Source organism: Bos taurus, chromosome 11 (genome assembly GCF_002263795.3).
Source record: "Bos taurus isolate L1 Dominette 01449 registration number 42190680 breed Hereford chromosome 11, ARS-UCD2.0, whole genome shotgun sequence".
In the NCBI taxonomy this organism is placed as follows: domain Eukaryota; kingdom Metazoa; phylum Chordata; class Mammalia; order Artiodactyla; family Bovidae; genus Bos; species Bos taurus.
In genome coordinates this window covers 12,945,820-12,962,233 of record NC_037338.1, presented here as the reverse complement: position 1 = coordinate 12,962,233, position 16,414 = coordinate 12,945,820, and the positions used below count along the sequence as shown (strand labels likewise).

Here is a 16,414-nt window from a genome sequence, read left to right as displayed (position 1 = left end):
ATCAGGGAGGGGACTGTGAGTTCCCAGACGACTTCTTCTGTGTTTCCCTGACCCCAGGCGAATGGGTCTCCCCGCACCTTCCTGCCAAGGAAGGAAGGACACTGGGGCTTGGCCTCTTGTGGAGACTCCCAGAGCCCCCTGCCCCAGGCTGCCCCCCTGCCTCCCTCCTGGCAGCTCTGGGCCCCCGCTTGTCTCCTCCCCGCTCCGGTCACTCCCCCTTCACCTGTCTCCCGGACTGTTTACCCTGGCAGCGCTGCTTTATTCACACCTCTGCCCTTCACAACTCCTGTCTCCTCTGCCCACAAGGCATCTCCTGGCCACCTCCACCTAGACTGGAATGTGTCCCCCCAGGACCCCATCACCTCTTCCAGAACTGTTTTAGTGGGCCCCCAAAATGTCACCCTGCCTGTAGCCCTGACCCCCACCAAGGCTCTCCTGGACCCCGCAGCCCAAGGATTCATCCTATAAACTGGATTCACCATACCGCGAGATTGCAGGCAAGGATCTGATGCCAAAGGAGAAGGCAGCAGGTTTTCTGTATTAAGAGGTGGCACGTCTATGAGATTGGTTTGGGGCGAAGTCATACGATGCCCTGATGTCTGTCCTTGAGGACAGAAGACTCAGAAACCCGCACTGGCTTAGGAATGGTGCCCAAGCAGGAGTTGGTGTGGCTCAGCTGTTAGGAGAAACCACCAGCGATGATGCAGAGCTTGGTGGATGTCTGAGGTCAGGATGATTGAAAGGCTGGGAGGGCAGGTGAGCGTGGAGTCAGTGGCGCCCAGGGCTCTAAGAAAGCAGGCGGGAGACAGGCATGGACTGAGCCCTCGCGTGTGCCTCACCTTGTCCTCGGTGTGCACAGCCTTCATCTCATCCACACTCGCTGCTGCTCTGTGGCAGTTCAAGGCTTGTGCCCGTTCTCCAGACGGGGATGCTGATGCAGAGAGGTCAGGGTCACGTAGAGCACTGGGGCCAGGATTTGGAGCCATACTTGTCCAACTCCAAAGCACACATTCCTCCCACAGCTTTTGTACCTCCCTGGAGAGAGAGCAGAGGGTGCCTACTCGGAGAGTTCTGCTTCCCTGGGACCATCTAGTCTTCCCTGACTTGGCTTTTCTAATCCTGTTGCTAACCAGCGTGTTTAATTTGTAGTTTGCAGATGGTCTCTCGGGCTTGGCCCCCACTAACATGGCATCTTCTCCATCCAGTCTTCATGTATGTATTGTTTACCTATTTGTGGGCACCTTGATTTCCCCGGGGGGACTGGGTGGGGTTAGGGAGTTAGGAAGGGAGCAGAGGAGGTGGGGGTGGGAGGGGAAGAAAGGAGTTTTCTGAGCCCTGGCAGAAAACAGTTAAGCTGCCCTGTGCAGTAATGGAGGGATGGGGAAAAAGCTAAGGGAAGAGTCTCAGAAACAGATGGGGCTTGGTGCATCCTGGGATTTACCTTCATTTTGCTTCCCTGTGTGAGGGCTGAGGTCTTGGTTGGGATTGCATGGGCCAGGGGAAACGGGGAAGTCTCTGGACCCTGACCGCTGGGATGCAGGACATGAGAGGCCTCTGTGGGCAAGAGGCCTGTGGTACTGCAGAACCCTGGCTGTCCCCAGCAGGTGCTGAGTGCTCTGCTGGGCCCGCAGCTCACACCTGCAGTTCCCGTTAGTGCTGCTGCTGTCCTCCAGGGCTGATTTCCTAGGTGTTATCTTTAAGGGTCATGGGTCTTTCCAGGAAGATGGCTGTTGTGTCTAGCTTTCAATATACACTCCCGAAGTCTCATGCTGAGGGCCAAGGGGAGCCCCAGGCCCGTAGGGGGAACCTAAGATATAGGACCTCCTGAAAGTAAAATTTCATTCATGGTGTCAAGAGGAGACATTGCTGTATGGGGTGCTTTATGGCTTCTAGGAGGAGGCAGTCTATATTTTAACTGTTTTCTGATTTATCTGTTGTAGAAAATACAGAAAACACAATAAAGTATAAGGCAGGAAAGTTAAAACCACCTGTATTCCTACCAGGTGGAGAGGAACACTTAAGATTTTGATGTGCCTCTATTTATAGATATCTCTTATGCACATTAATACTTACAAAATAAAATCTGAATCTTATCAGACTTTAAAAATCTGAATTTTCTTTTACTTAAAAGTATATCGTAGATGTTTTTCCATATCTTTATATTCTTTACAAAATGCTTGCCTGTCATTCCATTGTGTGGATATCCATAAAGGTTTAATTCTTCTCCCATCCCTGGACATTGAAGTTCTTTTTTAAAAAAAGACTGAAAGATTCTGTATTTGTTTTTGACTGCACTTGGGTCTTTGTGGCTGCGTGTAGGTTTTCTCGTTGAGCAAGTGGGACTCCTCCTTGCGGCGGTGCACGGGCTCTCGCTGCAGTGGCGACGGGCTGTAGGGTGTGCGGGCTCCTCCTTGCCGCGGTGCACGGGCTCTCGCTGCAGTGGCGACGGGCTGTAGGGTGTGCGGGTCTCAGTAGTTGTGGTACCTGGGCTTAGTTGATTCGCAGCTTGTGGGATCATCCTGGACTGGGATTGAACCCGTGGCCCCTGCACTGGCAGGTGGATTCTTAACCACTGGATCACCAGGAAAGTCCTAATTTCTTAATTTTTATAACTGTCTTATTTTATGTCCCTTGGAAGAGTTTTTTAGTTTACTTTAAATAGGTCTAGTGCATTTCTTGTTAAGTCTATTCCTAGGCATTTTATAGCCTATTTTGCTACCCGAATGGAATATCTTTTTTTTTTCTTATTATTTTGTCTAGCTGGTTATTGCTAGAATATGGAAAACAACATTTTTTTTGTATATTTACTTTGAAACAGACTCTTGATTAAGTGCCTTTGTTACTTCTGACAGTGGTTAATTGATTCAGTTGAATTCTTCAAGCAGCTAAGATTGTTTTCTTCAAGCAATAATAAATATGTCACTTTCTTTGTAATAGTTTTACCTTATTCCTTTTTTCAGAATAACATTTAGTAATTGAGATGCTAGTGAGCAAATTTATTTAGTTACTGATTCTAATGAGAAATTCTCTGTCATTTTCCCATTAATTAATTATGATAATGATTGGTAGTTTCAGGTAAATATTTTTGATCTTGTGAAGTGAAAGTCACTTAGTCGTGTCTGACTCTTTGCGACCCCATGGGCTATACAGTCCATGGAATTCTCCAGGCCAGAATACTGGAGTGAGTAGCCTTTCTCTTCTCCAGGGGATCTTCCCAACCCAGGGATTGAACCCAGGTCTCCTGCGTTGCAGACAGATTCTTTACCAGCTGAGCCACAAGATTAATAGCTTAAAAATTAGACATGGGAGTTTAATATTATCCAGTGCCATTTATCAAGATGATCATTTTGTTTTCCATTGTTCTGTTCATACATATATATATTGATACATATAATTATCCTGCATTCCTGAGGTAAACCCAAATCAGTCAAATGGTCGTGGTATTATAACTGACTACAAATGAAGTCTTCTTATGCAGTCAATCAGGATAGGTAGTTGGTTGGCTAACTGAAAAAGTCGGTTTAATAGGAACTCATTAAAAGTCAAATATAAGTACCATAAACATTTTCTTTTTAATCATATCCATGTATCTTCATTTGACAATCATTTGATATATGCCAAGGCCTCTTTAAATTCGAATCTGCTATTGGAATGTTATGTTGTCCTTCTGGTATAAAACACATCTAAAATATATTACTTATTATTTTTCCTTTAGGTTTATTAAAGTTTTTGAGATCTTAATGGTAGGTGCAAAAGAACCTGAATGTGGAGTTCTTTTAATGTTTAAGATCCCCTCACACCTTTTTTTGGTCGCTTCACTCATACTTAATTTTCACCATTAAAAAACATCAATTTACCTAAATTAATCAATAGCTAAATTAAAAACATCAATAACTAAATTAATTTTCATAGATAAAATGCCCTTTCTTTTAAAATTCAAATTATATGTATTTATAATGCTTATTGATCCAATTACAAAATTAATACAACTGGCATGAGCAGATTTGGGAACAAACAATTCTTGGTGAACATTTGGCTCATCCCTGGGACCGGCAGTGGGTAAATTAGATTAGCTGCAGGCTTTTGTCTGCTCTGGACCTTCAATTGTTAGCAGAGAGAATGGTTGGTTTTTGTTAATCCTAGTTAAGGGGAAGTTTGCAAGGAGAAGTTTTGGTATGTGTTAGTTATTGACTTAGATTTGTTATTATTTATGTAGGATTTTTGCGTATTTGTTCATATGTATTACTTTTAGGTTGTCTTTGTTAGGTTTTGCTATCCGGGTTTTAAATGAGTTTCATAAAATATTTTCTGAGGTGTACTCTCATTTTCTATGCTCTTGAACAGTCTCTAAGAGATGAGAATGATTGTTTAAAGGTTTAAAAATACATGAGAGGGATTCTTTATGAATCTGAATCATGCAAATTGGAAATTGCATGGTATTTTAATAGCCTTGTTTTGTGTATAAAATGTGTAATAATGTGAATCAATCTAAATTTAAAAAATGATTAAGAGTCATGTAATTTAAAAGGTGGTGGCCAAATGAATTGTATTTATGGTTTAGCTGGTAAACAGGATACCTATCATCTTTTCTTGAAAATGGTGGTTATATGATGTGAGTTTTGAATTATAGGAGATCTTCAGGAATACATATTTTATACAGTTGGGTAAGATGTGTCTGCTCTGTACTCATTTTATAAGACTGGGCCCAGCATCTATTTTTGGGAGGAGATTCTTTGATCACTTTCTACGTCTTCAGTCAATTTGGTGCCTTAGATGTCATCAGATATTGTTTGTTACATTGGTATGGATTTACACATATTACTATAATAAAAGAAAATGCTTCTGTATCTGTTCCGTTTTTTTATCTGTTCATTCCTGATTTTGTAATTTATGCTATTTTATTTTATTTTTTGCTTCATTAGGCTTAATAGCATTTCCTCTATTTTATGGTTATTTTTCATCCAAAGAACTGGCTCTTTAAAATTTTTGATTCTTCTGTGTACTTTTAATTTCTTTTTCTTTTTAACTATTTGCTTTTCTTGTCTGACTGTACTGACTAGGACCATAAGTTTAATACTCTGTATAACTGAAAATAGAGAGTATTCTTATCTGATCTAATTGAAAATGGAATATTTATATTTCGCCACCAACTATGAAATTTATAAGCTGAGTGATTATTAACAAGCTAGGAGTTTTTATTATGAACGATGTTACATTTTATTGAATGTTCTTTATGGATCTGTTGAAGTGATCGTATGTTTTTTCTTTTTTAATCTGTTATTGTGGTGGATTACATTAATAGTTTTTTTTTTTTTTTTTTACTGCTAAAACAACTTTGCAGTTCTGAAACTATCTATCCTGGTCATGTTATATTATCTTTTTTCTGCATTGCTGGGTTCAGTTTAACTTAGGAATTTTTTTGCATCAATTTTTAATGAATGATAATGGCTTGGGACTTCTTTTTCTGATACTGTTTTTTTCAGGTTTTGGTGTCTAGATAATACTAATCTTATAAAATGATTTGAGGCATATTTGCTCTTTTTCTAGTCTCTGAATAAATGACAAAAGCCTGACATTATCTGTTGCATGAAGGTTTTGGTAGATTCATTGGTAAAACTGTCTAGACTTAGTGTTCTTCTTGGGGATATTTTAAACTGCTGATACAATTTTTAAAAATGTTTATAGGACCTTTGAGATTTTCTGTTTCTATGTGAGTCACTTTTGGTGATTTATATTTTATAGGAATTTATCCGTTTCTTCCTAAAATTATTGACATAGGATTTTTCATAACAACCTCTTACTTAAAAAAAATTTCTTCACCTTCTATTTAGGTTCCCTTTCATTCCTAAGGTTATATTTTATTATTCTTGCTAGAATTTGTCAGATTTAAAAAAATCTTTTCAAAGAACCAATTTTTAGCTTGCTGATTTAGCTCTATGGTTTCCTGGTTTTCTAGCTTCCAGTTGTTTCCTTTATTATTTTCTTTGCTTCCTTGGTGGCTCAGATGGTAAAGAATATGCCTGCAATGCAGGAGACCTGGGTTCGATCCCTGGGTTGGGAAGATCCCCTGGAGAAGGGGATGGCAACCCACTCCAGTATTCTTGCCTGGAGAATTCCATGGACAGAAGAGCCTCATGGGCTACAGCCCATGGGGTCACAAGAGATGGATACGACTGAATAACCCTTTCCTTTGATGTTTAGAGGGCTTGTTATATTTTTAACCTCTTTAATGCGATGTCTAGTTCATCAATTTTCAAACTTTCCTCTTTTCTAATGTAAGCATTTAAGGCTATAAAATTTCCTCTAAGTATTGCTTTATGCATCCCACACGTTTTGATACATGATATTTTTGTTGTTTTCTAGTTCTGAGTACTTTCTTATTACTGTCATATTTCTTTTTGACACTTGAATTGTTTAAAAGTATGTTTTAGAAATTCCTAACTTATGTTTGTTCTTCTTTGTGATTTCGGTCTACTTTTTGTTTATATATTTGATGCTGTGTTATTAGGCACAATTGTAGCATTCTTTTATCTTCCTAGAGATTCAATCTTTTAATGATATGTAGCAAACCTCCAGTACTCTTGCCTGAAGAATCCCATGGACTGAGGAGCCTGGTGGGCTGCAGTCCATGGGGTTGCTAAGAGTCCGACACTACTGAGCGACTTCACTTTGACTTTTCGCTTTCAAGACAAACCACCACTCCTTGCTTTTTAAAATCTCTACTAATGAGTTTTGCCTTAAACGCTGCTTTGTCTCATGTTAATACAACTAAACCATATTCTCTTGGTTAGTATTTTCCTAATAAATCTTTTCTGTCTTTTTACTTTCAATTTTTCTGTGACTTTACGTTTAGGTATCTCTCTGATGAACAGCAAATAGATGGATTCTTTTTTTATGCATTCTGACATAAACTCAGAGAGTTGACCAGTCTAATATGTTGTGTTTTACTGATATATTTGGATTTATTTCTGCCATCTTGTTCTGTGTCTCTATTAGTCCTACTTTTTTCTTTTTTCTCATTTTTTGTATTGAAAAATCCCCCCATCTTTTCATTCCTTCTTCCCTTTTCAGTTTCAAAGCTATACATTGGTTTTATTCCTTTAGTGATTAATATAGAAACTTTAACATGTATCATAAACTTAGCAAAATCTAAATTTAATTGGTATTTATAGCTACTTCCAAAATATTACAAGGAACTTCAGTTCAGTTCAGTTCAGTCACTCAGTCGTGTCCGACTCTTTGCGACCCCATGAATTGCAGCACGCCAGGCCTCCCTGTCCATCACCAACTCCTGGAGTTCACTCAGACTCACGTCCATTGAGTCAGTGATGCCATCCAGCCATCTCATCCTCTGTCATCATCCCCTTTTCCTCTTAGGATGCTTTAATTCTAGTCACTTACCAATTATGAACTTTTGTTCAATATTTTAGTTCTACCGCTATAAATGACATTTTTAAAAGCAGTGTTGTTTTTTTTAAGTAATCTTTTTCTTCTTTTAGCTAGACCCACATTGGCTGTTTTGTTTGGTAGACCAGTCTTCCTCATCCTGGGACCGTCTTTCTTCCTGAAGAGCCTACAGAAATTCCTATAATTAGGATCAATTCATTATAAACACCCTCACTTCTAAATTATTTTTTGGAAGTATTTTTGTTTCACCGTTATTTTGGAACTGCTAGTTTCACTGACACTTAAATCCTGCCGTCACTTTGGAGACCCTATCTCACTGTCTTCTGGCTGCCTTCGTGTTGTTGTCTTCCTAAATCCGAGGACTGTCATTTTGCTTTTAATTAGTTATCTCTTCAAATAGTGCGTGTTTGTCATTCTCTCATTTCCTCCTGGAACTGATTCGATCTGTGATGGACCTGCTCTATTCTCCATGGCAGTTCAACTTTATTTCACATTTCTTTGTGTTGCACTCTGGCTAATTTCTGAAGATATGTCTTCTAGTTCACTAACTCTTTTTAAAGACTTAATCAGGATATAGCCGATTAACAGTGTTGTGAGTTTCAGGTGAATAGTGAAGGCACTCAGCCACACATATACATGTGTCCATTTTCCCCCACGGAGAAGGCAATGGCACCCCACTCCACTACTCTTGCCTGGAAAATCCCATGGACGGAGGAGCCTGGTAGGCTGCAGTCCATGGGGTCGCTGGGAGTCGGACACGACTGAGCGACTTCACTTTCACTTTTCACTTTCATGCATTGGAGAAGGAAATGGCAACCCACTCCAGTGCTCTTGCCTGGAGAATCCCAGGGATGGGGGAGCCTGGTGGGCTGCCGTCTATGGGGTCGCACAGAGTCGGACACGACTGAAGTGACTTAGCAGCAGCAGCATTCTCCCCCAAACTCCCCTCCCATCCAGGTTGCCACATAACATTGAGCAAAGTTCCGCATGTTATATGGTGGGTCCTCATTCACTAAGTCTTAAGTTGCTTCTAAAGGCTAACCCCATCTATTGAGTTTCTAGTCCCAGTATTAATATTTTTATTCTAAAAGTTCTCTTTTTTCCCCCAAATCTGCTTGTTGATTTTTGAAAGTCTCTTATTCCCTTGCCATATTTTTAATGCCTTTTAGTTTTAAACAGTTTTTTTTCTTAAAATTCTATTTGTGATAATTCTGCTTTCTATTGTCACAACAGGCCTGTCTGCAGTTGTTTCTAACTGACTTTCACTCATGGTGCCTTGTTCATTATGTCTCACTATTTCTGACTGTGAACTCATGTTCCTTGGAACTTTATCTGAGAGTTCTTTGAGGGCTGGATGAAAGTCACATTCTTTCAGGGAGTACATGTGTTACTTTTACCAAATGCCTGGAAATATTACAAATCCAGATTCACTTAAAACTAAATGTTTGGCTTGGGCTTCTTGGACCCCACAGTCAATTTGCATTTTGGCTCCTTATTTCTTTGGCTTTTTGCTTTTTCATTTGCACCCAAGTATCTTCTTTATATTCCCATCAGTTCAGCCACTTAAAAAGGATTTTAAACATATATTATTTGTTAATTTAGGTGTTCCCACTTGGAGAGTTTCTCTGGTCCTCCAGTTTGCCATTTTGCTGGGTCTCTGTTAGAGTTTTCAGTTTGACAGTCATGATGTCTTCATGCACATTCTATTTCTTTCAGGACCAGTACTCTAACTTCTTGTTTATGAGACCCTCTGGAGACTTCTTGAGACCACAAATTGATCATTTGTTTTCTTCCATTTTTACTCAACTCTTTAACACTTGCCTTCGTCCTCATATTATCCCCCTTATTTTGAACCTTCATCTTTTCTTCCTGTTGTTACACAGGGAAGTCCTTGCTTGTCGAGTACCAGGAGCTCAGATGGCACTTCCATTACTGCGGAGGCCCCTTCTAATCTCAAACTCAGATGAAAGGAAGAGAGAAACAGTCTAAAGTTGGCCAATTTTACTTTGTCAGCCAGGAATCCAGCAAGGTGAGAGAAGTAAGAGGGAGAACAGGATCAGAGGCTGTCCTCCTGGGCTCAGCAGTTTGTCTTCTGTGGTGGTGGTGGCAGTCAGATGCTGGCTGGCTAGGTCAGAGTGCAGTTCTTGTGCATGGACCCCGATATAGGAGTTTCTTAAATAAAGGAGAGCTGACTCTTTCCCAGAAGGGAAAGACCAGGCAGGTGTGTTGCTTTCAGGACGTTTTTATAGTCTTGGCTGTGTGGACCCTTGACGCTGTGAGTTTAGACACTTGATGGGTCCATTTTCTTGGGGCTAGATGCATATTATTCAAGTTTCTAAACCAAGGTTGCCAGTTTATGATTTGACAGTGAAAAATACTTCTGTTTGGAGGAGGATGTGATCTTGGGATCTGGCCTGTGGTCTCTCTAAAAGGCTCAGCAACTGGGAAGTCAAATTGTGACTGGAGATGAGTAAAGAATCAGAATGAGGAGAGAGAGTACTGGGATCTGAAATTGAGTGGGCAGCAGTCCAAAATGGATTGAAACATCCATCTCCAATGGTAGGGACAGCTTTAGTCCCTAAGCTGGGGACCATCCCCCTGGTGATGCTGGTGTAAACAGATAGGAACAGTCAACTCTTACTCTTCTTTTCTATTTCCAGGACTGATCAGGTTGTTTTTCCCCTGACATAGTCTTTCCCTAGATGTATTAGTACAGTCTACCCACTATGGTTCAGGCTCAGTGTAGAAGCCTCTCCTTGCTCTGAACACCCCCCCCCCCACCCCCTCACATTGATTTCATGGTCTGATTCTTTGAGGGCAGCCCTATTTCCCTTAATTCCAAGGTTTGGGGGAATGCTTCATTGCAGCTCATGGATACTGACAAGAATTTATCCAAAGACTTTGAAGCAAAGGTTTTCTGAGCAAAGGAATCAATTACAGGGTGTGGCTCCCAAGTGAGGAAGCATTTCCAGAAGGCAGCCAAGACACTTTGTCTCAGTGCAACGTGCTTGCATCTCTGACCTTGAGAGTTTCAGGGGGAGTATTTTAACTTTAATATCAAGAAGTCTTTTTACCTGTACTTTTGCATATATCAAACGTGCTAATTAGGAAAGTACTTACCTTCTCCTTAGAGTAGGTTTCTTAAGGACATGTATTTGGCACTATTGGTTCAGCAAGAATTATTGTATGTACTTGAAAGTAACAAAACTGTACTTCTTTAAAAATATCTCTGGTTCAGATGTGTTGCCAGTGCAGCCCGGCCTCCCCCCACTCCCATTAGTTCTGATTAGGGAGGTTTGATGCCTGTCACTGAGTGTAATCTGGACCTTCCTTTGTGAGTCATTCCTTCTCTCATTTTCTCAGAGCAAATACAAATCGCCCATCAAATGACAAGTGAAGGCACAGGGGAGGCAAGGGGAGGGAAATCAGAGCCGAAATCTGTTAGCTATTTGGAGTAATTGGTTATTTGCTGTGTTTGCTGGTTGGGAAGCAGAGCACATACTTTACGGTCTCTCCTGTTACGGGGGCTGGAGTCACCCGCCGATATTGGATCCTCGTTGTCGGAGCCCTTGGCTCCGGGCGCCTTTCCCCTGCTTGGCATTCCTGTGGTCTCCTCGGGGGTGCACCCTCCTCCCTCGATGCGCACTGCAGGGGGGACAGCCCAGGGTGAGACTTGTCTGGCAAACTCCAGGGCCTCCTCAGGGAGGAAGAGACCCTAGCCCCCTCCCAGAAGCCCTCCCTGCCTCCCCCCACCCCCCCATACTTCCTTCTTCCCAAGAGGTCTTTTTCCTGATCCACAAGGGACCTGTTTTCCTACTCAAAGGAAAAAGATTCATCTCTTCCCAGAGGGAAATTCTTGGCTTTCCTTGAAATCTACAGGACAGGAAGTTCTCTCTGAGGTCTAATTTAATGCCTTCCTCCCCCTGATGGTCCTGTCATCATCCCTGCCCCCTCCTACTCCCCAGCCTGGGTCCAAACAGCGCTTGGAAGTTGGTTCAGTGCTCACCGCTGAGTACAAGTGCCCCAAAGGAGCTTATCAACCTGCCCAGTGACGTGAGCACCTCTCTTACGTTCACGGAGGCATGGGAAACCAGCTTGAATTAGCAGCAAGTTCAAAATATAGAATATTTGGAAAGTGATATGACTTTGTGTATGAAAACTCACACAGTAACTAGAAAGCAGGTTGACTTTGGCACATAGTAGGCTCCCCCAAAATACTTTTAAAATTGAATTTAAGATAGCTAAGATTAGTGTCTGTAGTTTGATGAATGCTTCTGCAGCCCTGGGAAGGCCTTCAAAAATAGTTTTTCTCTTAAGTAGCTGGTTGGAACTTTTGTTAAGCAAAACTGTCTACATAAGCAGAATGAAGGTAAGACAAGCTTTTGCCCAGGCCTTGTTGGAATCATCACAGATTCTGAGTTAGCCGTGTCTCATTGTTTTCTTCACAGGTTTGAAGACTCTGATTGTCTTTCATTCACCCTACTGGGTAGATTCCATTTGTTTGGGCTTTCTACATGGGTTATGGGGTGATGTTGTCCTTGGAGGACTAAGTCATGGGCTCACATACATACCTTAGGCTTCTGAATTTGGAAAGACATTTCCCACAAGTCTCCCACCTCACTTGGGCCCTCCATCTGGAACAGGCCAATAGTCAAATTGTCAGGTCCTGACCCTTTTCTGTTCACCATCTGCTTGACTGCCAGATTTCGGGCACACTTTTTCACTGGGCCTTTTGGAAGCAATTCAGCATTTTGGTTAAAGGTCTTCCTTTCCCTCCCACTTCTGCTGGTCCAGCTTGAAGTCAGAGTAAGCAGAGTAATGATCCCTCGACAGACATGGAGGCAGAACTGCAGGGAGTGTCAACAAGAGGCTGAAGGCCCAGTGCTCCACTTGTGGAAATAATTAAGTGATTCTTTTTGTCATGAGAGTGTAGAGTTCGGCAGAATCAACATGGTGGCTGGCTGTGGGCATATGTCTTTATGGTTTTGAGGGGCATGAAAAGCTTAGTGTGCGTGGGGTGGGGTAGGTTCTGAGTTGGGTGTTGCACGTCTAGGGGTTTGTCTGGTTTACATGTAGGTGTGAGCCCTTGTCCATTACATCTGTGTTTGTATTAATGTGTATGTGAGCAGATGGACTCAGTTTAGTTTTGAAATCTTAGGACGTTAATTAAAGAACTAGACAATCATCATCTCATCATTCCAGTTCTGCAGATGTTGAGCTATGGGGAAACAGCACCGGGGGTCTAACTGGTGATGTTGACAATATCAACAAGAGCATTGATCATGGTCAACTTTAGAGGTCAACTTCGCAGACATCATCTCGAAGCCTACACTAGTCCCAGTGTTGGGTTCTTACGTTACGACCTTGATGATAATGATTTGTGCTAATGCAGAAATTCTTTTCAACACCATCTAGGATGGCTACCTTCTGGTTGACATAGGCAATGAAGGCCTGTTTTAAAAAATGGACTTCTTTTTTAGAGGTGGGTGTATAGTTCCCTATAGTGACCCCAAGGTTTGACATTGTAACCTGGGTGATGAAGGAATTTGACCACAGGCTCTTGTATTTGATTTAACTGGTCATCCAGGGGAGAGAACACAAGTGATATCCTCTGTCCTCCTCAACTCTCCTAACATCACAGAGAGTCAGGCTTAGAATGATTGTTGTCAACTTTGCCATTCATATTCATGAAATGCATTAGGCTTATTGAATGAAAATGGGAGATTAAACGTTCTGACTGTGCCGTGCTGATTTGGGTCTTCAGAGGGATTAGGGTGCCCATTAGACTGGATCAAGCTTGGAGAAGCAAGTCTTTGTTACATGGCTCTGGTTGCTCAGGAACTGAATGTTGGCTATTAGCTGAAACTGGAGAGGCCGCCAGTCTGTGCCTTGATCAGACTTACTTGTTCAGCGGGCTGAAGGGTGAAGGACCCTGAACCTTGGGCACAGGGAGATAAAGCTCTGATGGCCAGACTTCTTGATGAAGCCTGAGATGACACTTCAACAATCAAGCCTTTTGCATTTGTTTTTCCTCCTTTCCATGTTCCAAGACTAGATGCTTAGCTCTTGCAAAATGAGGTCAAGAGCATGCTTGGAATTAGAAAACGTATGACCATTTCCCTTTTGGAGCTTGGAATTATGGAGCCTTCCACAGAGGGTTGCTTGGCTTTGGTGCATCTGGGATAATAAGACATGGGAGGACTCTCCTGTTTCTGTGGGGCTCATTCTTATGTGGGGGCTAACTTCTTCTTGGGCTTCTTGAGGAAGGGAAAGAAGACATGGTCATGAAGTAACTCCATCAGAAGCCAGGTTAGTGAAATAGCAGGGATGATATTTTCAAGTCACATCTGTGAGAGTGTTGAAAATATGACTATTTTTCTGTAATTCAACTTAATCTGTCTTTTGAGCTCACATTTTTCCTGGCAGAAAAGTCATAGTAATTCTTCAACCATTTAGGTTTAAGCTTTAGTTAGTTTTGGATTTTTCTCCCTTGTCCTTACCCCTGGGAAACAGCTAAATTCTGGGTTGAGCTTCCATAATGTCATGACCTCCACACGAAGGGGCCCCTGGTCACTAGTGTGTGTGCACCCTGGATCTACTGGGCACACAGACCATACAGACACTGTCTCATTATCTCGACCAGAAGGCCCTTTCAGGTATCCTGGCTTCCTCTCTTTGCTGCCTTTCAAGCCTTTCTGGGGAGCATGGTATCATATGACAGCTTCTTTGTGACTCTGGGGTCTACAGGATGTGATGAGGACTCCTTCAGGCTCTCTCTCCCATGACACCCATGCAGCCATCTGTCAAAGGCCACAAGCCCCAATTTCTCTGGCAGTTTTTGAATGGTTGCTACTTATCAGATCCCCAAAGTTTAGGAGAGGTCTCTTCCATGTATACTTTGAGCTAACCTATGGGGGAAGGTATGGGTATGCCTTATCAGAAGTCACCACAAATTTTAAAGAAGATGTGGTACACATATACAACGGAGTATTATTTAGCCACTAAAAAGAATGAAATAGTACCATTTGTAGCAACATGGATGGGCCTAGAGGGTGTCATACTGAGTGAAATAAGTCAGACAGAGAAGGACAAATATCACATGACATCCCTTGTATGTGGAATCTAAAGCTGTCAGAACTTACACAGGACTGGGAAACAGAGTCTTGGAGGGCACAGACAGAAACTTGTGCACCAGGACTCAGGAGAAAGGAGCAGTGACCCCACAAGAGACTGACCCAGACTTGCCTGTGAGTGTCTGGGAGTCTCCAGCAGAGGTGTGGGTCAGTGGTGGCCTGCTGCAGGGTTGGGGGCACTGAGTGTAGCAGTGCCTGCATGGGACCTTCTGAAGGAGGTCACCATTATCTTTATTACCTCCACCATAGTTTGGCTGCAGCTAAATAGCAGGGAGGAAACACAGATCCACCCATCAACAGAAAATTGGATTAAAGATTTAGTGAGCATGGCCCCGCCCATCAGAACAAGACCCAGTTTCCCCCTCAGTCAGTCTCTCCCATCAGAAAGCTTCCATAACCCTCTTATCCTTCTCTATCAGGGGTCAGACAGACTGAAAACCACAATCACAGAAAACTAACCAATCTAATCACATGGACCACAGCCTTGTCTAACTCAATGAAACTATGAGCCATGCCGTGTAGGGCCACCCAAGACAGACGGGTCATGGTGGAAAGTTCTGACAAAATGTGGTCCAGTAGAGAAGGGAATGGCAAACCATTTCAGTATTCTTTCCTTGAGAACCCCATGAACAGTATGAAAAGGGAAAAAAAGGACACTGAAAGATGAACTCCCCAGGTCGGTAGGTGCCCAGTATGCTACTGGAGATCAGTGGAGAAATAACTCCAGAAAGAATGAAGGGATGGAGCCAAAGCAAAAACAACACCTAGTTGTGGAAGTGACTGGTGATGGAAGCAAGGTCTGATGCTGTAAAGAGTGATATTGCATAGGAACCTGGAATATTAGGTCCATGAATCAAGGCAAATTGGAAGTGGTCAAACATTGGATGACAAGAGTGAACGCTGACATTCTAGGAATCAGTGAACTAAAATGGACTGGAATGGGTGAATTTAACTCAGATGACCATTGTATCTACCACTGTGGGCAAGAATCCCTTAGAAGAAATGGAGTAGCCATCATAGTCAACAAAAGAGTCCGAAATGCAGTACTTGGATGCAATCTAAAAAACGACAGAATGATCTCTGTTCGTTTCCAAGGCAAACCATTCAATATAATGGTAATTCAAGGCTATGCCCCAACCAGTAATGCTGAAGAAGCTGAAGTTGAATGGTTCTATGAAGACATTCAAGGCCTTCTAAATACCCAAAAAAGATATCCTTCTCATTATAGGGGACTGGAATGCAAAAGTAGGAAGTCAAGAAACACTTGGAGTAACAGGCAAATTTGGCCTTGGAGTAAAAAATGAACAGGGCAAAAGCTAATAAAGTTTTGCCAAGAGAATGCACTGGTCATAGCAAACACCCTCTTCCAACAACACAAGAGAAGACTCTACACATGGACATCACCAGATGGTCAACACCAAAATCAGATTGATTATATTCTTTGCAGCCAAAGATGGAGAAGCTCTATACAGTCAGCAAAAACAAGACCAGGAGCTGACTGTGGCTCAGATCATGAACTCATTATTGCCAAATTCAGACTTAAATTGAAGAAAGTAGGGAAAACCACTAGACCAATCAGGTATGACCTAAATCAAATCCCTTATGATTATACAGTGGAAGTGAGAAATAGATTTAAGGAACTAGATCTGATAGATAGAGTGCCTGATGAACTATGGACAGAGGTTTGTGACATTGTACAGGAGACAGGGATCAAGACCATCCTTAAGAAAAAGAAATGCAAAAAAGCAAAATGGCTGTCTGAAGAGGCCTTACAAATAGCTTTGAAAAGGAGAGAAGCAAAAAACAAAGGAGAAAAAGAAAGATATACCCATTTGAATGCAGAGTTCCAAAGAATAGCAAGGAGAGATAAGAAA

At 42.0% G+C, this 16,414-nt stretch overlaps 1 protein-coding gene across 3 annotated transcripts in view; it reads left to right on the top strand.

Annotated features, from left to right (window-relative positions):
• The window catches only part of DYSF (dysferlin), a 224,302-nt gene that overhangs the window by 161,636 nt on the left and 46,252 nt on the right, over positions 1-16,414 (top strand). For all 3 annotated transcript variants that reach the window (NM_001434948.1, NM_001102490.3, NM_001434947.1), the window contains 1 exon segment: positions 1,150-1,212. In NM_001434948.1, the coding sequence (NP_001421877.1) occupies positions 1,150-1,212 (63 nt within the window).